This window comes from Salvelinus fontinalis, chromosome 30 (genome assembly GCF_029448725.1).
Source record: "Salvelinus fontinalis isolate EN_2023a chromosome 30, ASM2944872v1, whole genome shotgun sequence".
Lineage (NCBI taxonomy): Eukaryota > Metazoa > Chordata > Actinopteri > Salmoniformes > Salmonidae > Salvelinus > Salvelinus fontinalis.
In genome coordinates, this window is record NC_074694.1 from 34,773,438 (window position 1) to 34,796,840 (window position 23,403).

At 43.5% G+C, this 23,403-nt stretch overlaps 1 protein-coding gene across 3 annotated transcripts; it reads right to left on the reverse strand.

Moving 5' to 3' along the window:
* Nucleotides 1-3,605: 3,605 nt before the first annotated feature.
* On the reverse strand, nucleotides 3,606-21,482 carry LOC129829105 (F-box only protein 11-like). Of its 3 annotated transcripts, none has more exons than XM_055890607.1 (20): nucleotides 21,146-21,482; nucleotides 19,650-19,804; nucleotides 19,338-19,419; nucleotides 19,080-19,224; nucleotides 18,743-18,872; nucleotides 18,584-18,667; nucleotides 18,356-18,488; nucleotides 18,144-18,250; nucleotides 17,900-18,011; nucleotides 14,201-14,307; nucleotides 13,943-14,080; nucleotides 13,193-13,410; nucleotides 8,963-9,143; nucleotides 8,758-8,880; nucleotides 8,534-8,619; nucleotides 8,099-8,430; nucleotides 7,878-7,985; nucleotides 5,220-5,328; nucleotides 5,031-5,129; nucleotides 3,606-4,874 (listed from the first exon to the last, which is right to left on the reverse strand). In XM_055890607.1, exons 1-20 carry the CDS (start codon nucleotides 21,231-21,233, stop codon nucleotides 4,745-4,747), a joined length of 2,667 nt encoding a protein of 888 aa, XP_055746582.1. In that variant the 5' UTR covers nucleotides 21,234-21,482; the 3' UTR covers nucleotides 3,606-4,744. The 3 variants fall into 3 exon arrangements, with proteins under 3 accessions (XP_055746582.1, XP_055746581.1, XP_055746583.1); XM_055890606.1 differs by having other exon boundaries at nucleotides 19,650-19,807; XM_055890608.1 differs by lacking the exon at nucleotides 3,606-4,874 and having other exon boundaries at nucleotides 5,027-5,129; nucleotides 19,650-19,807.
* Between the last annotated feature and the right edge of the window lie 1,921 nt (nucleotides 21,483-23,403).

Here is a 23,403-nt window from a genome sequence, read left to right on the forward strand (position 1 = left end):
ATGGATGGCGGCATTTGCACAAAACTGAAAGAGTGATCCACCGCATTTATCCATGGAAAGAGGTCTGGAAATATGGCTGAATTGAAACAGTGTAGCTATTCCCTCCGCAAGGCAATCAAACAAGCGAAGTGCCGGTACAGGGACAAGGTGGAGTCGTAATTCAACGGCTCAGACACGAGACGTATGCGGCAGGGTCTACAGGAAATCATGGACTACATTGAGATCCAATCACTGGACACTTTGGCTAGTGATCCATTATTAATGTAAAACAATGCCACTTTAAATAATGTCACTGTATTTTATACCATCTATTGCACCTTGTTTATGCTGCTCGGCCATATTCTCATTCACCCCTTTAGATGTGTATATTAGGTAGTTGTGGAATTGTTAGATATTATTGCACTGTAGGAACTAGAAGCGCAAGGATTTCACTAACCAAGTGTATGTGACCAATAACATTTGATTTTGATGTGTAATCTATGAGCAGAATTAGTTCTCAGTTGCTTTCAAACTAGAAATTGTCTTTCTGGAAGCTGTGGTGTGCCATTTTCCACCACATGGGCCAGCCCCTAGCGATTAGAGTTCCACCCATGAGGATCAACCTGCTAGCAAGATGCACCCACAGCAGAGCATTCTGAAAGTATTCAGACCCCTAGACTTTCCACATTTTGTTACATTACAGCCTTATTCTTAAATTGATTATTCCCCTCAATCTACACACAATACCCCATAATGACAATGAAAAAATCCCAGAAATATTACAAAAGTATTCAGACCCTTAACTCAGTACATTGTTGAAGAACCTTTGGCAGCAATTACAGCCTCAAGTCTTCTTGGGTATGACGCTACACGCTTGGCACCTGTATTTGTGGAGTTTCTCCCATTCTTCTCTGCAGATCTTCAAGCTGTCAGGTTGGATGGGGAGCTTCGCTGCACAGCTATTTTCATGTCGCTCCAGAGATGTATGATCGGGTCACTCGTCCCGAAGCCACTCTTGCGTTGTCTTGGCTGTGTGCTTAGGGTTGTTGTCCTGTTGGAAGGTGAACCTTTGCCCCAGTCTGAGGTTCTGAGCGCTCTGGAGCAGGCTTCTATCAAGGATTACTCCGTTCATCTTTCCCTCGATCCTGACTAGTCTCCCAGTCGCTGCCGCTGAAAAATATCCCCACAGCATGATTCTGCCACAATGCTTTACCGTAGGGATGGTGCCAGGTTAACTCCAGACTGTGACTCGGCATTCAGGCCAAAGAGTTCACTCTTGGTTTAGTCAGACAAGAGAATCTTGTTTCTCATGGTCAGAGTCCTTTAGGTGCTTTTTACTGAGTGGCATGTCTGGCCACTCTACCATAAAGGCCTGAGTGGTGGAGTGCTGCATAGGAGTACCTTCCATCTCCACAGAGGAGCTCTGTCAGTGACCATCAAGTTCTTGGTCACCTCCCTGACCAAGGCCCTTCTCCCCCGGTTGCTCAGTTTGGCTGGGAGGCCAGCTCTAGGAAGTCTTGGTGTTTCTTCCGTTTAAGAATGAGGCCACTGTTCTTGGGGACCTTCAATGCTGCAGAAATGTTTTGGTACCCTTCCCCAGATCTGTGCCTCAACACAATCCTGTCTCGGAGCTCTACGGACAATTCCTTTGATCTTACGGCTTTGTTTTTGCTCTGCCATGCACTGTCAACTGTGGGCCATTATAGACTATGCCTTTCCATGTCCAATGAAGTTATGGAAACAAGATTCACCGGAGCTCAATTTCAAGTCTCATCACATCTGAATACTTACAGTGAGGCAAAAAAGTATTTAGTCAGCCACCAATTGTGCAAGTTCTCCCACTTAAAAATATGAGAGAGGCCTGTAATTGTCATTATAGGTACACTTCAACTATGACAGACAAAATGAGGGGGAAAAAAAAATCCAGAAAATCACATTGTAGGATTTTTAATGAATTTATTTGCAAATTATGGTGGAAAATAAGTATTTGGTCACCTACAAACAAGCAAGATTTCTGGCTCTCACAGACCTGTAACAACTTCTTTAAGAGGCTCCTCTGTCCTCCACTCCTGTATTAAATGGCACCTGTTTGAACTTGTTATCAGTATAAAAGACACCTGTCCACAACCTCAAACAGTCACACTCCAAACTCCACTATGGCCAAGACCAAAGAGCTGTCAAAGGACACCAGAAACAAAATTGTAGACCTGCACCAGGCTGGGAAGACTGAATCTGCAATAGGTAAGCAGCTTGGTTTGAAGAAATCAACTGTGGGAGCAATTATTAGGAAATGGAAGACAATCTCCCTCGATCTGGGGCTCCACGCAAGATCTCACCCCGTGGGGTCAAAATTATCACAAGAAAGGTGAGCAAAAATGTGGCCTAGCCAGTCTCCAGATCTCAACCCCATAGAAAATCTTTGGAGGGAGTTGAAAGTCCGTGTTGCCCAGCAACAGCCCCAAAACATCACTGCTCTAGCGGAGATCTGCATGGAGGAATGGGCCAAAATACCAGCAACAGTGTGTGAAAACCTTGTGAAGACTTACAGAAAACATTTGACCTCTGTCATTGCCAACAAAGGGTATATAACAAAGTATTGAGAAACTTTTGTTATTGACCAAATACTTATTTTCCACCATAATTTGCAAAGAAATTCATTAAAAATCCTACAATGTGATTTCCTCGATTTTTCTCTCTCATTTTGTCTGTCATAGTTAAAGTGTACCTATGATGAAAATTACAGGCCTCATATTTTTAAGTGGGAGAACTTGCACAATTGGTGGCTGACTAAATACTTTTTTGCCCCACTGTATGTAAATAATGTGTTTATTTTTTTATAAAATTTGCAATTAAGGCTAACGTCACAATGTGGAAAAAGTTTAGGGGTCTGAATATTTTATGAAAGCACCTGCCAGAACACAATTTCCAGGTACCAGGGTTGTCTTAAGTGTAATATCCAGAACTACTGGCTAAAAATGATGCAGAATCCTTTTCCAATTTCTGCCTAAAATGACATATGGGTATAACTACATGAAGCAAGGATATGCATATTATTGATACCATTTGAAAGGAAACATTAAAGTTTGTGGAAATTAATGTAGGCGAGTATAACACATATGGTAAAAGATCACACAAATGAAAAAACATCCGTTTTCTTTTTTGTTCCATCTTTGAAATGCAAGAGAAAGGTCATATCTAGATAGGAGTCAAGGTGTAATTTAGCTTTTTGCCAGCAGTGTGTGCAGTCTCAGACTATTTTGCATCAAGTCTGCCAGGAGTTTGCCCAAATGTGCTAAATTGGTACTAGAGAACATAAAAATGCTATAGTAATAACTAAGTTTACACACATCCTGGATAATTAGCTTCCCCATAGAAAACACTAACCTTCACACATCTAGATGGCCGGGCAGGGATTCAAACTGTAGAACCCAGTTCCTACATTTCATCTCATCAGGATGACAAATCAGAGCGAGGTGTATGTATCAAACGATAGCATGGTATTTTTTACACTGTAAATTGGACAGTGCAGTTAGAGTAACAAGAATATAAACTTTCTGTCCATATGTTGGCTGTCAAGTCATTCTAGTCACATTAGCAACAACCGTAGAGGTTAATCAGACACACAATCCTGATCTAATAGTTTTATTTTCTTACAAATGACCAGTATCCTTTATTTTTTTTTCTTTCTAGGAAATTAAAACCCTTTTTGAATTCATACTAGCATCTACATAATGGTTTTTAATACTTCACAATATATTAAGTCTAGATGTTATGGTACACATGCTTACAATCCAGGCTGCCTGAAGAGCCACAGTCACAATACACAGGGAGGGGAGCGGGTGGGAGGGGGACTGCAGAATAAGTCATGTCCCGATACCTCATATCTGACCCTCTCCAGTGGCTGCATATGAACACAACCATACACATGCACCCACAAAACAATCCACACAGATGCACAACAGCCAGCCATACCTACCTTGTTCCACCGGTCCTATATATCTATAACCTGGAGAGGGTCTTCATTAGTGTTAACCGCGATTCTCTTTCACAGAAAGAACTGATCCACGGGGACATGAAGAGCTACTGCAGCAAGCCTGGGGCTAACAAAAATAATAATTAACATAATATATAAAGACATTCAAATACAGTAAGATTTTTGCTTGAAAATACAAAACTACATGAGAAAGCATTAAAATAATATAAAAGCTGAAGTGCTCGGTCAAAGTCTCTCTCCCGTGAGCTGTACATGTATCAGCCATCCGCTGCTTAGTAACAGTTGCCACAAGGACTACAATGCCTTGGGACCAGAAGTGTCTTTCTCAGTGGGCGGGGCTAAATATAATCCTCTTCCTGTCTGGGGAGGAAGTTTGATTTCCAGGACCGCAGAGAGGTGAAGGGCCACAGGCAAAGGAAGTCTCTCATTGGCCACTCTCCAACAGAGCAGCCATATCCTACTCACTCTACCTGTCCATTTGGTGTCCAGAGATGCAACGGTGAGAATCTCATGTGGCCGTTCAGAGTCAATTTCTCATCACAGTAGACCAGACAAATCCAGACCAGCCCCATAGCTCCCTCTAGAAGAGACCCCCCCCCCCCCCCCCAGTGCAGCAGTGTCTGAGCTTCAGGGTTCCTCTATAACCGTCACAGCTGAGAACACCCTATTCTGCCTCATGGCCACAGTTCTGTGTTTGCGAGTGGTGTATGACGGCGTGTGGTATGTGTGTAGACTATAGGGTGTGTGTTTATGTAGTCTGGGTGTGTGCGTTCAGTTGTGCTGCAGCGTGTTGGACTCTATGGGCGGAGCGGAGTCGTAGAGTGTGTCTGTGTCATGTGTTGGTTCCCCAGCCAGCGTACAGGGGTTGGAAAGAGTTCCCGCTCCACAGTCACAGAAAAACCTACAGAGACGAGGGTTAACGTGGAATACAGGACAAAACAAGGAAAATATATAATTGAGTGGTCAGCCTGGTATTCTAGAAAGAATTCTATAGTCAAGACACAGTAATGACAAGCCACAAATAGGGTCAGTATTAAATGGTTGGTGCGCTACTTACCTATCGTGCCGTATAAACTCCACGTCGTGTCCTTGGTGACACTTCTTGATGCAGTTCACACAGATGGCGTTCCTGTCTGTCGTATTGCAGGTGTGACACCTTGACACACATAAGTAAAAGAAAAATCATCACTGGCGTAACCGCTGTGTAACTAACTAAAAGTGATGCATTGGCTAGTTGTGTGTGTACCTGTAGAAGTCGTGCATGGGGTAGGAGGTGTAGCTGGAGATCTTGTAGAGACACTGTCCTCTGCTCACAGCTTTCTCTATGGCATCCTGATTATTCAATATCTTGTTATCTGGAAGAGAGGAAGAGACTGCTCTGACCAAGAACCTATTTTATATAGTCTAAGAAAGCCAGTCATTGCGCGTCTCTCGGCAACAATCTGAATGAATGTGTTGCGCAAGTTTGTTTTCCTCAGTCAGCTGAATGTGCCACTGATTTAGTTCATAGAACTGTGGTTACGTAAGTGCCCTTCGATATCCACTATTAGCAACTGGGCCAAACGTTGCGGTAATACGAATGTGGTTAAAGCTTTTCAACAGTTGGAGCTATTAGCGAATATGACCCCATTCCTGAAAGCCAAGACTCTCAGGAACACGTACGCGTCTTGTTTCCCTCTATGACACACACAATCTGTGTAGGACTCATTCGAAGGGAGAGTGATGAATCTGCACAGAACGACTGAGGAAATTAATTGATTAAAGCCTATACTTTTTTCCATTACATGGTTTATTAACATATCTTGTGCCATAACTTTTAAGATAATGGAAATAAGGCCATATTCAAAAGATTCCTCAAATGTATTTTACACATTTGTTTCTGATACCCAAGTGTCCTACAATAGAGATTGAAATAGCTTGATGGTCCATGTATCTTAAATATCATGTGTGAATCCATTTGATATCATGTTTGAATTCGCGACCAACCCCCAACCCCCCTTCTCCAAAGGGTAGGATATTTAGGTTGTTTCAGTGGCTCCTTCAGGAATATTAGTGACTACCACTGGTCTATTTCAAGAACTGACAGACTGAAATACTATTAGCATTAGCCCAAGTGCTACATTACATTAGCCTAGCCTGTCAGCGGCGATAGCTAATGTCCAATAACGCAATACAGCAGTGTTTTAAGCCCTTAGAGTATGTGAGCGGATGGTAGCGATCCCAATTTGACTGGAGTGCCAGCCTTCTTGCCCGCTCCAATAGCGCTCACTTCACGAGCTCAGGGCATACTCGGCCCAGCATGCATTTGTAGTCTACTTGTGTGCTGCTAATAGACCCTTGCTTTAGCTACTGTCATGGAGTTCGCTAAATATTTTCATAAAGAAACTGATAACACACACAGGTGCTGAATCAAGGTGACTTATAAAGATGAGGACCAAGATCAAGGGAGGGAGTGTGGTGATGTTGTGTCCACAACTAAAGAATCATAGTGGAATCTGAAAAGACAAATATTCCGAAAGCATGATGGTGTATTTACTACTTGCACTTGCTAAAAGAAAGGAACGAGGTGGGTAGATAACTAAGTGCGTCATTGTAGCAAAATATTTTGAAACTAAAAATCCGATCTCATAAACGTTTCGTTCATTTTTGTTGTATTATCTATACTAGCCCATAATTGATTCAAGGAGGTTTCCGTTTCGATCAGGACATTTTTTGTGTGTTACTTTTTACCCCATCTTTGTGGTATCCAATTGGTAGTTACAGTCCTGTCCAATCGCTGCACCTCCAGTACAGACTCGGGAGAGGCGAAGGTCGAGAGCCATGTGTTCTCAAAAAAACAAACCTGCCAAGCCGCACTGCTTCTTGACACACTGCTCACTTTAACCCGGAAGCCAGCCGCACAAATGTGTCGGAGGAAATACCATAAACCTAGCAACAGTGTCAAAGTACATGCGCCCGGGCCCACCACAGGAGTCGCTAGAGCGCGATGGGTCAAGGACATCCAGGTTCGGCAAAACGATGCCCTAACCCGGACGGCGCTGGGTCAATTGTGCGTCGCCTCATGGGTGTCCCGGTCACGGCCGGCTGCTACACAGCCCGGGATCGAACCCGGATCTGTAGTGACACCTCAAGCAATGCAATGCTGTGCCACTCGGGAGGCCTGATCAGATAAACAACTCTGCCCAGCCTGTCAAAAATGTCCAAAAGGATGTTTAGCAGCCCCAGTGGCTCTGCAAGTGTGGAGAGGATATTCTCTACTGCTGGCTGGCTCTCCAGGCACCATCGCTTCTTGACACATTGTCTAGATTAGCCAGAAGCCACAGACTGGCCAAACGCTTGTTTCTAAAAATAAATTCAAGGGCATTTTTCCTTTATTCTAAGTTAGTCACAGCCTATATGTCCAATGTATAGACTAAATGATTTAATACAACAAAACGTTTAAATGCTGAGCGCTTTGTTCCTACCAGCCTATTGTGTCGCACTCGCAAATTATTTACAATATATTAATTTGTAGGCCTTGAAATAATATAGCCTAAATAATACATTTTCGGCTTAGGCTCCCTGTCTGGCTCCTGACCTATTTCGAGTGTTTACTATGACATGTAGCCTATTTGAAATGATATGTGCCTCTTTCATTCACCTTTATGTTCATTCGGGTAGTCACAGAAATAAATGTGTGTTGGTTAAATTGTGATTTTAATGAATGGAGCGAATTTGGAGCGGCAGTTTTCTTTCCTGTGAGCGCGAAGCAGTATTCAGCGGGGCGTTTGGAAAGGACGTGGAGCGCCGGAGCGGTGTGCATGACAGTAGCTAAAGCAAGGAGCTAACATCCATGAGTGGATTTCCAATCATTCCAACTCCACTCACATACTCTGACCCTTAACGCTACAGTAGCACTAGCTACCTTTCATGGTGACGTTGACCCCCGAGGCGAGGAACAGGCCACCGAAACGGTTGTTGAAGATCTGGTTTCCCTCCAGAGTCGCCGTGGCATGGTTGGTTATCTCGATGCCTGAGACAGGAAATGACATTATCAACACAGGTGGTGGATGAGTAGGTAACAGTATTGACCAGTCAGTACAGCATGGTGAAGTTAGTGTAAATGTGTACACATGGGCAGCTGACCTGCAGCAAAGCCGTCAAAGATACGGTTCTTGCGGAGCACCGGGTGGCTGTTGGTGCTGATCAGAACTCCTGCCTGGGCGTTCCTGAAGATATCGTTCTCCTCCAGAAGACCTCTCCCTCCGTTAAAGATACAGATGCCCCCGTCTCTCCCGTCGTGGATCTTGTTGCGTCGCAGCGTGGGGTTGCTGTCCGTCTTAATCCACACGCCCGCCATGGCGTTGTCGAAGATCTCATTGTCCTCGATAAAACCCAGACCCGAGTTGTAGACCAGAATGCCTCCGTTCTGTCCTCCCCAGATCTTGTTGCGTCGGATCTTGGGGTTGCTGCCAGTTCTATAAAACAACCAACAATATTAGTGAAGCCTTCATCGAACGTTAGTCAAACGTTATCATAACCACTGCGTGTTCTGCATTTGACTGAAGAGGCAGGACGTACCGTATCTGAACGCCAGAGTACATGTGATTGTAGATGTCGTTGTCTTCCAACACCCCATGACCGTTGTCATAGAAATACACCCCTACCTGAGGGAGAAAGAGGGTTAAATCTGACTTCTTACAGAATATATCATCTAGACACAATGAGACAGGCCTCCAATTCTCACAGAAACAGTTTTTTTTTAATTTAAACAACGGTAACAGATAATGTGGAATGTGTTTTACCTGTTTGCCGCTGTGGATGCGGTTCCTGCGGAGGACAGGTGTGCTGCCGGTGGTCACCCAGACGCCTGCCAGTGTGTTGCTGTACACCTCGTTCTCCTCTATCACACCCTGGCCCTTCTCATGCTGCAAACACACACACACAATTAGATTGTTTAAATCAACATCTATAGGACTGAAAAAATCTAAACAGTATGTGTGTCTTTACCACGTAGATGCCGCCATGCTGTCCGTCGTGGATCTTGTTGTGGCGTACAATTGGGCAGCTATTGGTTCTGATCTGGATTCCCGCCAGAGCGTTGCCATGGATATCATTCCCCTCGATCAGGCCACGCCCATCGCCAAATATGTACACGCCCCCTTGGTTACCGTTAAAGATTGCATTGCCCCTGGAGAATAACAGAATGGAACGTCAACAAACAGCCCATAATACAGAGAGAGGTTATTGCAGGGGTCTCCAACAATCGCAAACTACCAGTCGCAAACTACCAGATCGCAAACTACCAGTAGCTTGCAGGCCACCTATGAGTACCTCGCCAAAAATTGCATGTACTTTCTGAATTATAAGTGTTCGACTGCAAACTGTCAAACAAATCTTACAAGTACTAGACACTGCAAGCTCCCAGCTAATATCTAATCAACGCAACATTGACATTATCCCACCCCTGGTTATCCACTTTTGTATTAAAAAGCTAAACCTAACATCTACCAATTAATTGCCAGTCTGTGTGGTGTGCACATTGCTCTATCACTCCGTGTGTAGCCAGTTGATGACAAATACTATCCCCAAAACCCTCTCAATTAAAATGTTAACTGCAAAGTAGACCTACCTGGCAGAAGTAAACTCAGCAAAAAAAGAAACGTCCATTCTTCAGGACCCTGTCCTTCAAAGATCATTCGTAAAAATCCAAATAACTTCTGATATTAATTGTAAAGGGTTTAAACACTGTTTCCCATGCTTGTTCAATGAACCATAAACAATTAATGAACATGGACCTGTGGAACGGTCGTTAAGACACTAACAGCTTACATACGGTAGGCAATTAAGGTCACAGTTATGAAAATTTAGATCACTAAAGAGGCCTTTCTATTGACTCTGAAAAACACTAAAAGAAAGATGCCCAGGGTCCCTGCTCATCTGCGTGAACGTGCCTTAGGCATGCTGCAAGGAGGCATGAGGACTGCAGATGTGGCCAGGGCAATAAATTGCAACTTCAGTACTGTGAGACGCCTAAGACAACGCTACAGGGAGACAGGACGGACAGCTGATCGTCCTCACAGTGGCAGACCACGTGTAACACCTGCACAGGATCGGTACATCTGAACGTCACACCTTCGGGACAGGTAGAGGATGGCAACAACAACTGCCCGAGTTACACCAGGAACGCACAATCCCTCCATCAGTGCTCATATTGTCCGCAATAGGCTGAGAGAGGCTGGACTGAGGGCTTGTAGGCCTGTTGTAAGGCAGGTCCTCACCAGCCATCACCATCAACAATGTCGCCTATGGGCACAAACCCACCGTCGCTGGACCAGACAGGACTGGCAAAAAGTGCTCTTCACTGACGAGTCGCGTTTTGTCTCACCAGGGATGATGGTCGGATTCCCGTTTATCGTCGAAGGAATGAGCACACCGAGGCCTGTACTCTGGAGTGGGATCGATTTGTAGGTGGAGGGTGCGTCATGGTCTGGGGCGGTGTGTCACAGCATCATCGGACTGAGCTTGTTGTCATTGCAGGCAATCTCAACGCTGTGCGTTACAGGGAAGACATCCTCCCCCCTCATGTGGTACCCTTCCTGCAGGCTCATCCTGACATGATGACAATGCCACCAGCCATACTGCTCGTTCTGTGAATGATTTCCTGCAAGACAGGAATGTCAGTGTTCTGCCATGGCCAGCGAAGAGCCCGGATCTCAATCCCATTGAGCACGTCTGGGACCTGTTGGATCGGAGGGTGAGGGCTAGGCAACTGTCCGGGAACTTGCAGGTGCCTTGGTGGAAGAGTAGGGTAACATCTCATAGCAAGAACTGTCAAATCTGGCGCAGTCCATGAGGAGATGCACTGCAGAACTTAACTTCTTATGCAGTATTGAATAGCTTGGATGAAAGGTGCACAGAGGTGCCCATAGTAAACTGCCTGCTCCTCAGTCCCAGTTGCTAATATATGCATATTATTATTCATATTGGATAGAAAACACTCTGAAGTTTCTAAAACTGTTTGAATTATGTCTGAGTATAACAGAACTCATATGGCAGGCAAAAACCTGAGAAGTTCCACTTCCTGTTTGAATTCTTTCTGAGGCAGATTTTCAACCAAGCTCTCATTGAAATTACAGCGAGATATTGATGAGTTTTCATTTCCTACGGCTTCCACTAGATGTCAACAGTCAATAGAACTTTGTCTGATGACTAATGTGTAGGGGGGCCGAAGGAGACAGGAATGAGTAATCACTGCCACGAGCTGACCATGCTTTCACATGCGCATTCGCATGAGGACCTCCGTTCCACCGCTCATCTGAAGTCAATCTAATTCTCCGGTTGGAACGTTATTCAAGATGTTAACAACATTCTAAAGATTGATTCAGTACATCGTTTGACATGTTTCTACTGACTTATGGAACTTTTGGACATTGTCACGTTATAGTGGACGTGCTTTGTGACTTTTGAATTGTTTACCAAACGTGCTAACCAAGGTAGCTAATTGGACATAAATAACGGACATTATCGAACAAATCAAGCATTTATTGTGGACCTGGGATTCCTAGGACTGCATTCTGATGAAGTTCATCAAAGGTAAGGAAACATTTCTCATGTATTTTCTGGTTTCTGTTGACCCCAACATGGCGGTTAATTTGGCTATTGTTCTGAGCTCCGTCTCAGATTATTGCATGATTTGCTTTTTCCGTGAAGTTTAAAAAAAAATCTGACACAGCGGTTGGATTAAGGAGAGGTATATCTATAATTCCATGTGTATAACTTGTATTATCATCTACATTTATGATGAGTATTTCTGTTGAAACGATGTGGCTATGCAAAATCACTTGATGTTTTTGGAACTAGAATGTAACGCGCCAATGTAAACTCAAATTTTTTGTTATAAATATGAACTTTATCAAACATGCATGTATTGTGTAACATGAAGTCCTATGAGTGTCATCTGATGAAGATAATCAAAGGTTAGTGATTATTTTTCTCTCTATTTCTGCTTTTTGTGACTGCTATCTTTCGCTGGAAAAATGGCTGTGCTTATTGTGGTTTTGTGGTGACCTAACATAATCGTTTGTAGTGCTTTCGCTGAAAAGCATATTTGAAATCGGACACTTTGGTGGGATTAACAACAAGATGCCTTATAAAATGATATAAAACACATGTATGTTTGAGGAATTTTAATTATGAGATTTCTGTTGTTTGAATTTGGCACCCTGCACTTTCACTGGCTGTTGTCATATCGATCCCGGTAGCGGGATGCAGCCACAAGAATGCAGCTGGTGGACACACCAGATACCGACTGTTACTTTAAACTCCACCTTCGTTCAGGGACACATTCCATACCTGTTAGTCACATGTCTGTGGAACTTGTTCAGTTTATGTCTCAGTTGTTGAATCTTGTTATATTCATACATGTTAAGTTTGATGAAAATAAACACAGTTGACAGTGAGAGGACGCTTCTTTTTTGTTGTTGCTGAGTTTATATAATCTGTGTATATTATTTGCTAACTTTGCATACAATCAGGGGCAGCAGTACAGAACCTTCACAGATGGTACATTCCTCACTCGCTAGATGCACAATTAATAAGGGACAGATGTGGAATTAAAGGGGAATTACACTCAAATCTATTTGATATTTATGGGGGTCTGGAAAAAAACGTATGTCTTCTGATGTGATTTAATCATTGACATGAACTCAGAACATAACATTTTGTTCTTTCTTTATGAACAATTATAATTTTGAGAGTAAAAAAAACGAATCTAAAACCCAGGTAAAATAAAACAGGAAACATATTTTCGGAAAATATACAACAGAATTGGGGTTTTATAGGGCCCCCTTAGAGTTGTTTATAAACCATTATTTTACCATGTATACTGACAGAAAACATAATGCAATACTTTCTCTTGTACACTAAGGACCTGGGGAGGAGTTGCAGGGGAGAGGAGAAGAATGTGCCTATTTGAAAGCAATACAAAAAATTAGGACCAGGGATGTTGTCTTGATAAGTGGGTGAATTTGACAATTTTTGCTAAGCATTTGAAATGTAATAAACTTTTGGGTATCAGTGAGAATGTATGGAGTAAAAAGTACATTATTTTGTTTAGGAATGTAGAGAAAAATAAAGTTATAAATAAATAGTATAAATAGTAAAGTACCCCCCAAAAACTACTTCAGTACTTTAAAGGATTTTTACTTAAGTACTCTACAACACTGATTGTGTGCGTACCGTATCGTAGGGTCACTGTTGGAGGTGATCCAGACTCCGGCGAAGTTGTTGGCGTAGATCTTGTTTTCTATGAACTGTCCCCGTCCTTTCTCATGCACATAGATGCCCCCTGTTTGGCCATGGTGGATCTCACAGCGAACCACTGTAGGGTTAGCATACGCCTTCACTTCAAAGCCTGCTATACGATTCCGGTGGATGTTACAACTCTCAAAATAACCCTGGGGGAGAAGGAGAGAGAGAGTGATACTATCATCATTGCCATGTACAGCACAACTGTAAAGACCTCCAAAATGATGGGTGTGAGGTAAAGGCTGTCACTAGCTTCCACAGTTACAAAGTCATAAAGCATGCATTTTTCTGAAATGCATCTTAAAATTGTATTTTAAACCTAACCTTAACCACACAGCTAACCTTACACCTAACCTTAAAGGAAAACGCCACCCAAAAACTATATTTTGCCCTTTGTTTCGTTAGTTCATTTTTGATATAGTCCCAAAATGTTTTGCATGTCAGCAATCAAGTTTAAGATGTTACTTTCAAAATTCAGAAATATTGCCCATATGATGCATTTTGCATCATAATGCTGTGTTTTGAAATTGACTAATGAAACAAATACCAAGTGTTTTTGGGTGGATTTTTCCTTTCAAAGCCAATTTTTGCTTTCATACATTTTTACGATATAGCCAATTTTGACCGTGGCTGTGGAAACCAGTCGTAAGAGGTTTGACGTTAAAGGTCAAAGTGAGATACCATTCCATGGTCGAAGGTGAAGACTCCTACATCTCGGCCGTGGTGGATGTGGTTTCGTCTGATGATGGGGTTGCCGTGGTTTTTTACCCAGATTCCCGCCAATGCATTATTACTGATCTCATTATCCTCATAGATACCCTGTAATACATTATCACATCATTATTGTCATAGATACCATGCAGGAATACACAGTCAGAGAGGGTGTTAAAGTGTGGTTAGTGATGTGTGTGCATGGTCGGTGATGAAGTGTGCATTTACCTGCGCATGGTCGGTGATGTAAAGTCCAACGTTCTCACAGTCGCTGATGTTGCAGTGTTTGATGCTAGGACACGCCCCCTGGCCGCTCACACAGACAGCCGAGCCAACTAGAATAGGGACAAACTACATTACCCAACATGCCCCACTGGAGACAACCTACATCAGGGATCATCAACTAGATTCAGCCACAGGCCTAATTCTTCTTGAGCAGCTGGTCAGGAGGACAGAAAATAATTACAAATAAATTTGTAGACTGCAAATTGCTCACAATAAGCCCAAACAGATATATTTGACTAAAACATCATTTCAAACCTCGATTACATTTATATACAATCCCATATCTCACTATTAAGCATGGGAATATTTTAGAACGGATACCAACAATTAAAATCACTTGGAGCTGATTTGGTTGTGTGTTAAGTCTTATGTCCAGAAAAGTGTTTTTTTAAATTTTTTATTGTTGATATACACACTACCGGTCAAAAGTTTTAGAACACCTACTCATTCAAGGCTTTTTCTTTATTTTTACCAATTTCTACAATGTATAATCATATTGAAGACATCAGAACTATGAAATAACACATATGGAATCAAGTAGTAACCAAAAAAACAAATCAAAATATATTTTATATTTGAGATTCTTCAAAGTAGCCACCTTGATGACAGCTTTGCACACTCTTGGCATTCTCTCAACCAGCTTCACCTGGTATGCTTTTCCAACAGTCTTGAAGGAGTTCCCACATACAGTTGAAGTCAGAAGTTTACATACACCTTAGCCAAATACATTTAAACTCAATTTCACACAGTTCCTGACATTTAATCTTAGTAAAAATTCTCTGTCTTAAGTCAGTTAGGATCACCACCTTATTTTAAGAATGGAAAATGTCAGAAGAATAGTAGAGAGAATGATATATTTTAGCTTTCATTTCTTTCATCACATTCCCAGTGGGTCAGAAGTTTACATACACTCAATTAGTATTTGGTAGTATTGCCTTTAAATTGTTTAACTTGGGTCAAACATTTATGGTAGCCTTCCACAAGCTTCCCACAATAAGTTGGGTGAATTTTGGCCCATTCCTTCTGACAGAGCTGGTGTAACTGAGTCAGGTTTGTAGGCCTCCTTGCTCGCACGCGCTTTTTCAGTTCTGCCCACAATTTCTATGGGATTGAGGTCAGGGCGTTGTGATGGCCACTCCTATACCTTGACATTGTTCTCCTTAAGCCATTTTGCCACAACTTTGGAAATATGCTTGGGGTTATTGTCCATTTGGAAGACCCATTTGCGACCAAGCTTTAACTTCCTGACTGATGTCTTGATGTTGCTTCAATATATCCACATAATTTTCCGTGCTCATGATGCCATCTATTTTGTGGAGTGCATCAGTCCCTCTTGCAGCAAAGCACCCCCATAACATGATGCTGCCACCCCTGTGCTTCACGGTTGGGATGGTGTTCTTCGCCTTGCAAGCTTCCCCCTTTTCCCTCCAAACATAATGGTCATTCTGGCCAAACAGTTCTATTATTGTTTCATCAGACCAGAGGACATTTCTCCAAAAAGTACGATCTTTGTCCCCAAGTGCAGTTGCAAACCGTAGTCTGGCTTTTTTATGGCGGTTTTGGAGCAGTGGCTTCTTCCTTGCTGAGCGACCTTTCAGGTTATGTCGATATAGGACTCATTTTACTGTGGATATAGATACTTTTGTACCCGTTTCCTCCAGCATCTGCACAAGGTCCTTTGCTGCTGTTCTGGGATTGATTTGCACTTTTCGCACCAAAGTACGTTCATCTCTAGGAGACAGAACGCGTCTCCTTCCTGAGCGGTATGATGGCTGCGTGGTCCCATTTATACTTGCGTACTATTGTTTATACAGATGAACGTGGTTCATTCAGGCGTGAGGAAATTTCTCCCAAGGATGAACCAGACTTGTGGAGGTCTAGCCTGAGGAGGCTTTTCCCTGAGGTCTTGGCTGATTTCTTTTGATTTTCCCATGTCAAGCAAAGAGGCACAGGGTTTGAAGGTAGGCCTTGAAATACATCCACAGGTACACCAATTGACTCAAATGATGTCAATTAGCCTATCAGAAGCTTCTAAAGCCATGACATAATTTTCTGGAATTTTCCAAGCTGTTTAAAGGCACAGTCAAATTAGTGTATGTAAACTTCTGACCCACTGGAATTGTGATAGTGAATTATAAGTGAAATAATCTGTCTATAAACAATTGTTGGAAAAATTACTTGTGTCACGCACAAAGTAGATGTCCTAACCAACTTGCCAAAACCATAGTTAACAAGAAATTTGTGGAGTGGTTGAAAAACGAGTTTTAATGACTCAAACCTGAGTCTATGTAAACTTCCGACATCAAATGTATGCCGAGCACTTGTTGGCAGCTTTTCATTCACTCTGCCGTCCAACTCATCCCAAACCATCTCAATTTGGTTGAGGTCGGGGGGTTGTGGAGGCCAGGTCATCTGATGCAGCATTCCATCACTCTCCTTCTTGGTCAAATAGCCTTTACACAGCCTGGAGTTGTGTTGGCTCGTTGTCCTGTTGAAAAACAAAGGATAGTCCCACTAAACGCAAACCAGATGGGATGGCTGCAGAATGCTGTGGTAGCCATACTGGTTAAGTGTGCCTTCTAAATAAATCACCAGTGTCACCAGCAAAGCACCCCCACACCACCACCTCCATGCTTTACGGTGGGAAGCACAAATGCGGAAATCATCCGTTCACCCACACCGCGTCTCACAAAGACACGGCAGTTGGAACCAAAAATCTCCAATTTGAACTCCAAACCAAAGGACAAATGTCCATTGCTTGTGTTTCTTGGCCCAAGCAAGTCTTTTATTACTGGTGTCCTTTAGTAGGGGTTTCTTTGCAGCAATTCAACCACAAAGGCCTGATTCACAGTCTCCTCTGAACAGTTGATGTTGAGATGTGTCTGTTACTTGAACTCTGTGAAGCATTTATTTGGGCTGAAATTTCTGAAGCTGGTAACTCAAATGAACATATCCTCTGCAGCAGAGGTTACTCTGGGTCTTCCATTCCTGTGGCGGTCCTCATGAGAGCCAGTGTCATCATAGCGCTTGATGGTTTTTGCGAGTGCACTTGAATAAACTTTTAAAGTTCTTGAAATGTTCCATATTGACTGACCTTCATGTCTTAAAGTAATGATGGACTGTTGTTTCTCTTTGCTTATTTGAGCTGTTCTCGCTATAATATGGACTTGGGTCTTTTACCAAATAGGGCTATCTTCTGTATACCACCCCTAACATGTCACAACACAACTGATTGGCTCAAACGCATTAAGAAAAAACTAAATTCTACAAATTAACTTAACTAGGCACACCTGTCAATTGAAATGCATTCCAGGTGACTACCCCATGAAGCTGGTTGACAGAATGCCAAGACTGTGCAAAGCTGTCATCAACGCAAAGGGTGGCTATTTGAAGAATCTCAAATATAAAATATATTTTGATTTGTTTAACACTTTTTTGGTTACTACATGATTCCATGTGTTATTTCATAGTTGATGTCTTCACTATTATTCCACAATGCAGAATTAATAAAGACAAAACCCTTGAATGAGTAGGTGTTCTAAAACTTTTGACCGGTAGTGTATAAATAAATAAAAAGGGAACCCTGAACTACATTATTCACAGGAGAAACAAACACGCCCAACTGCAGACTGTTTGCATTACCTGTGCAGGTAGATCTGATGATACAGTGGTCTATGTTGGGAGAACAGTTGACAGTGATCTCCAGACAGTGGTGGGCATTGTGGTGCTGAGCCGACTTATCATCTGGGTTAAACTGAATAGGAAACACAGGAGGTTAGAGGGGAGGTGTGTGTGTGTGTGTGTGTGTGTGTGTGTGTAAAATGGGGTCTACACAATAGTGCATGTGCGTTAGTGTGTGAGAGCTGGGTCTGTGTTTGCAGCGTACCCTAATAGTTATGTATCCTACGTAGGCGTCCTCTGATCCTTCCATGAAGACAAACGTTGAGTCTCTGGTGTTCTCAATCACCACCTTATCAGACACCTTACCCGGAGCTACATACACACAAAAAGAAAGTCTGTTTCTACCATAAGTAGTAGAGCATACATACACAGACTAGAAAGAGCAAGACACATGCACAGACAGACCACACACAGTACCTGCTCCGATCATGGTGATAGGGGACTCGATGTAGATCCACTCGTCAGTGTAGATCCCAGAGTGCACGAAGATCAGCCCTTCAAAATGAGCCTCCTGCACCCCTCCTAATGCATCCTCTATTGTGTCATAGTACTGGAAACACATAAACACGGTTACGTAAAATCAAGCAAAATTGGAGCTGACGGGCAGCCATATTGAAAATGTATGTGTGTGCGCACGTGTCTTACCAGCATATTCTCCCTGCCTTTGTACCTCCCAGGGTTGCTGTAGAAATGTTCAGCAAAGCCTGGCTTCACATGGGCTCCTTTATACTGCAATAAAAAAAAAAAAACAATGTTAAAATAACATGAACACAACGCTTATCTAACTACACACACTTTACCCACCAGTTGTTGGAAGCTGTCCTTCCAGGGGTTGGGGTGGTCGTGTTCCTCAGGGCTGACCTGGTAGAACTTTCCTGGCTCAGGGTGCATCATGGGACGTGTGTACTCAAACACCTCCATGTACAGACGCTTCCTGGACACACAGAGAGAGGGCAAATGTCAACCCCCCCGGGCGTAAAAGGTTTTGCATGAAGTAACAGTATGGACCAGTAGTGGTCGATAGTGACCAGATTTCTTCTGGTGACATGTCAGTTAACTATAACGGGCCAGAAAATATAGGTTAGGTTATGCATGTTTATGTTCCTTCAGTATAGGATCACAGAAGTGTGTCTGTGTGTACCAGAGTATAGGGTCGTTGGCTAGCTGGCTGAAGCGTTTGCAGACGCAGGCAGTTTGACAGAGGTCCTGCTCCAGGAGGTATGTGAAGATCTTCAGAACCACCTCATCTGGAAGCTTCTGCTGCAGGTACTGCTCTGCTGGAGCCGCTACACACATGCAGAGTTTCACTTAGCATTAATAGATGATGCATAACAGATGTAGAAAGAGCCATGCAGACACGTCACATCCTTGACTTGTACACCTAGACACACATTGTTACCTGGCGGGTCGTGGCTTTTGCCGGAGACTCTGGCCCGTTTGGCTCGGTGGCCAAAGGATTCTGTTGTTGAGGTGGATGCTCCCTGTGTCAGAATAACACACATCAGCAACAGACACTGCTACCTCCCCCAGTGGCATGACTGAGACACACACTTAAACATTCTGTCTCACTCAACTACACTGTCTACCTTTCTCCTGAAATATACACTGGTGCTAGTGGGAGTTTACACCACGTTTCAAAAACCAGTCCTTTCCTTTTAAACCAATTAAGGAAAGTGAACAAGCACAGAAAGGTGCTCTCTCTTTCTCTGACCTCCATAGCAGTCTTGCTGGGACAGGCCACTGCAGTACTGGAGGCTGTTCTCTTGGGCAATAGAGACTTGCGCCTGAGCTGGTAGGGGCTGTTCCCAGCTGCAGGCCCGGACTCCTCCACAGCCGCCTCCGCTGCTGCAGCTGGAGCCTCCTCATCTGCTGGACACACAGAGGACGCAGTCAGAACACAGTCTGACAGATACAGCACAAAGACACGTCTTCTCTTTCAGCACAGTTCAACTGACTGGCAGCATCCTTTCTCAGCAGTTCGACAAACACCGTCAGGCAGATGACATTTAAACACCATCCACCCACACATATATCTACTGTACTGCAGTTGGTAGACTGATTACAAAACACAGGTTAATAATGACAGCTGATCACTGGCATTGGAGTTCGCCTTTTTTCAAAACGCTTTCAGGACATTCACAGACTGGGTGTCATAGTTGTGTTTGATTGACTGCATATAATGACAGGGACTGGCTGTTGTATTGCAGGACTGTGTGTGTGGCTGACAGACAAAGGTTGGTGATTGACAGCCACAGATGTGTCCCTGCCGCCCGACAGAGCTCTACAATACCCTTCCCTTCTCTAGCTGGACACCGGCCTCTGCCCCGTCACACTGATACTAAAAGTCACAGCCCCGAACAGTTGACCTGCCGGTAACCTGGCCGCAGATTTTTTACCGCGGGCAACCAGAGTCAAAACGCAACTAACGTTAGTTACGTAGCTAACTAGCTCGTAAATCCGTCGTGTAAACAAACATACAGCTAGCCAGCGAACGTTAGCAATCAGTCAGACACATTTTTTTAGCTGGCTTAACTAGTAGTTCGCTAACTAGCTAGTTAGGTCAATTAAATAACTAACGGTAGCCGATGAATGTGATCCATGCAGTTATCTACCGTTAGCTGACGACTGCTTAACGTTAGCAAGAAAATGAACCTGTCTAAATTGCAGATGATATATTCATACCAGTTGGCTAGTAAGGTTAACTAACTTAGTTGCTGGAGGATGGCAACTGGCTAGCACACCCCAAAATGGCAGTCCAAAAACGCAACGCAGATTAATTTCGTCCGAAGCGTTACAGCTAATAGCTAACCTTAGTGAGCTTGTAACGTTACTGCCATGACCATGATGACACGTCCTGGCAAAGTCAGAAAAAATATACATAAAGGTGGTCACTGTGGGTCCGCCATGGTCGTCGTTATGGTTGCGTAGTGTGGGCTAGTTCTTTGGCTAGTCACCTTACTAGCTGACTAGTTAACGAGGTAACGTTAGCTACACAGGCAAAGCACTCACTAACGTCGTTACCCCTAGCCCCACTGGTAGCCACAGACACTCAAGCCAAACAAAGCGCGGCCTGGCCTGGGCCAAAAAGCTACAAGCTTCGGCTTTTCCTAAATAACACTCAGACAGCTGAGGTTGGGGTCACAGTGGAACCTTGCCGCCCTGACACGACTACAGTCCCTACAGTACTCTGACCGTGGTCCCTCTCACCTCGGTCGCCCTCGTTCTGGTCGGGCTGCACCGGGCGCGGCCTTGAGACTCGCCTGGGTCTCCGGTTGGTGGCTCTGACGGAGTTCATTTGGGGAGTAGGTTGTTAAAATACAAAACGCTTTCCTCGACCGTCCACTTTGCGCTTTAACACCAGGCCTCGACTACAACCCCGTGCGCCGGTCTCTCTCAAACCACCCACCGCGCTAGCTATCTACCCGAGGTGTAGTTTATGTTTTTCGGACTGCTCCCTCTTGCACAGCTCTCTACCAGCTCTGTCTCTATATCAAGCAGGAGGAGCCATTAACTCACACAGGGACAGTCGGAGGATGTCTGCCACTAGTCCTGAGCTTACAGCGACCTCCTGTGGCCAATAATAGACAGGTCCTCTTGAGCATGGGTTCTCAAAGTGGGGTCCGAGGTGTTTCATGTTTATAATTTCTCTTCATTATTTGTCTTCATATGACAAGGATTAAAAAGTATTTGCCAGTAAATTGTCAATTTGATTCATGATGATGACTGCTAGCTAAGATTTTGAAAGTATGATGTTGACATGACAGAGTCCAATCAAAGCTACTGTAGATAGGCCTCCCAGTGGTCTAAGGCCACTAAGTGCCACTAAAGATTCTGGGTTTGAGTCCAGGCTCTGTCGCGACCGGGAGACCCATGGAGGCGGTGCACAATTGGCCCAGCGTCGTCCGGGTTAGGGAGGGTTTGGCCGGCAGGGATATCCTTGTCTTATCACTAGCGACTCCTGTGGCGGGCCGGGTGCAGTGCACGCTGACATGGTGGCCAGGTGTACTGTGTTTCCTCTGACACATTGGTGCGGCTGGCTTCCGGGTTGGATGGGCATTGTGTCAAGAAGCAGTGCGCCTTGGTTGGGTTGTGTTTCAGAGGACGCATGGCTCTTGACCTTCGCCTCTTCCAAGTCCGTACGGGAGTTGCAACGATGAGACAAGACTGTAACTACTACCAATTGGATACCACGAAATTGGGGGTGAAAAATAAAAAATGACATAAAAAAAAACGATATAATGTGGTTTGACGTCATTTTATCTGTGGCCAATGACCTGGAGCCTTCTTGGATGGGCACTTCTAATGTAACTCTATGGCTTGAATTTTTGAGCTCCACCCTTAGATTTGGCAGTGATATAGTGTCCACATGAGTGACAGAACACTAAGCCAATCACAGCGCAACTAGAGAACATTACCAACCCTTACACACATATTTTCTGCTGTCTGCCCCACCATCAACTGAAAGCACTGAGCTAGGCTGAAACACCTGCATTTTGGAGCTGCCTTACTCAAGAAAGCAAAAAAGAGACAATGTTTGTATTTTTTTTTTTACATTTGCAAACTGATATGTGACATGTATTAATGCCAAAATAACATGCAAAACAGGCAAGCATTCTATAGGTTTTATTTCTCAACTCTCAATATTCAGCTTAATACCAACTATTTTACAACCAAGATATTTGATAAGGCTTTGAGATATAGATTGACACATGCGCTAAATGCACACTGGCCATTGCGAGGGCATAGGCCTATAGGTCTAATGGGTAGTAGCCTACAACTGCAACGTTTTTTTTAGGACATTACATTTACTGTTGGATGAATACACGGCTACTAACAGTGGTAGTATATTTAGAGTTAGCGATCTAGTTAATGTGTTCCTTGGGCGTTGAACCCCAACTTAATTAGCCTAGGATATTAGTTAGTGAACATAAATGTGTATGTAATTTATCTCTATAGTATAAAACAAAATCTGGAAATTCTGGAGTCCTATTTTGACAGTAAAATATAGCAGCTATAGTCTAATTGTCAACCCAAAATTCACCCACAATCACTGGATTAGGTTGTACAAAATATATTGAGTCATGCATTCCTGCTTGGATGTGTTAGATGAAACAACTTATTTCTTGAATACCTCAGAAGTCTATTTATTACACTTCTTAATAAAGCACTGTGAATGAATTTATAAGATGAATTACTCATGACTTGGGTGAATGGTCTGACCAATTCTTGGCTGGTGCCTGTGCCACCAACTGTAAAAGTCAGTGACACCAGGGGAACATGTTAGTCTGGAGCCCTGTAATAGTAATTAACACTTAGGGTACTTGTTGATTCGGGGGAACACATGACAGGCACTAATTTGCAATATAGCCTAAGTCGTTAGCTTGGCTTTTATAAAGTATAAGGCTTAAGCAGACAGGCAGACAGACATACAGACAGAGACCAAAAGAAGCACAGAGAGACAGCAG

What these genes read in the sequence shown, in the direction of transcription:
- LOC129829105 (XM_055890606.1), bottom strand. Translation starts at nt 21,233, where the DNA reads ATGAACTCCGTCAGAGCCACCAACCGGAGACCCAGGCGAGTCTCAAGG. An exon ending in CTTTGACGGCTTTGCTGCAG is followed by an intron (nt 7,986 to 8,098) that starts GTCAGCTGCCCA and finishes TTCCTGTCTCAG; the next exon opens with GCATCGAGATAACCAACCAT. An exon ending in CCCATGCACGACTTCTACAG is followed by an intron (nt 5,130 to 5,219) that starts GTACACACACAA and finishes ATGTGTGTCAAG; the next exon opens with GTGTCACACCTGCAATACGA.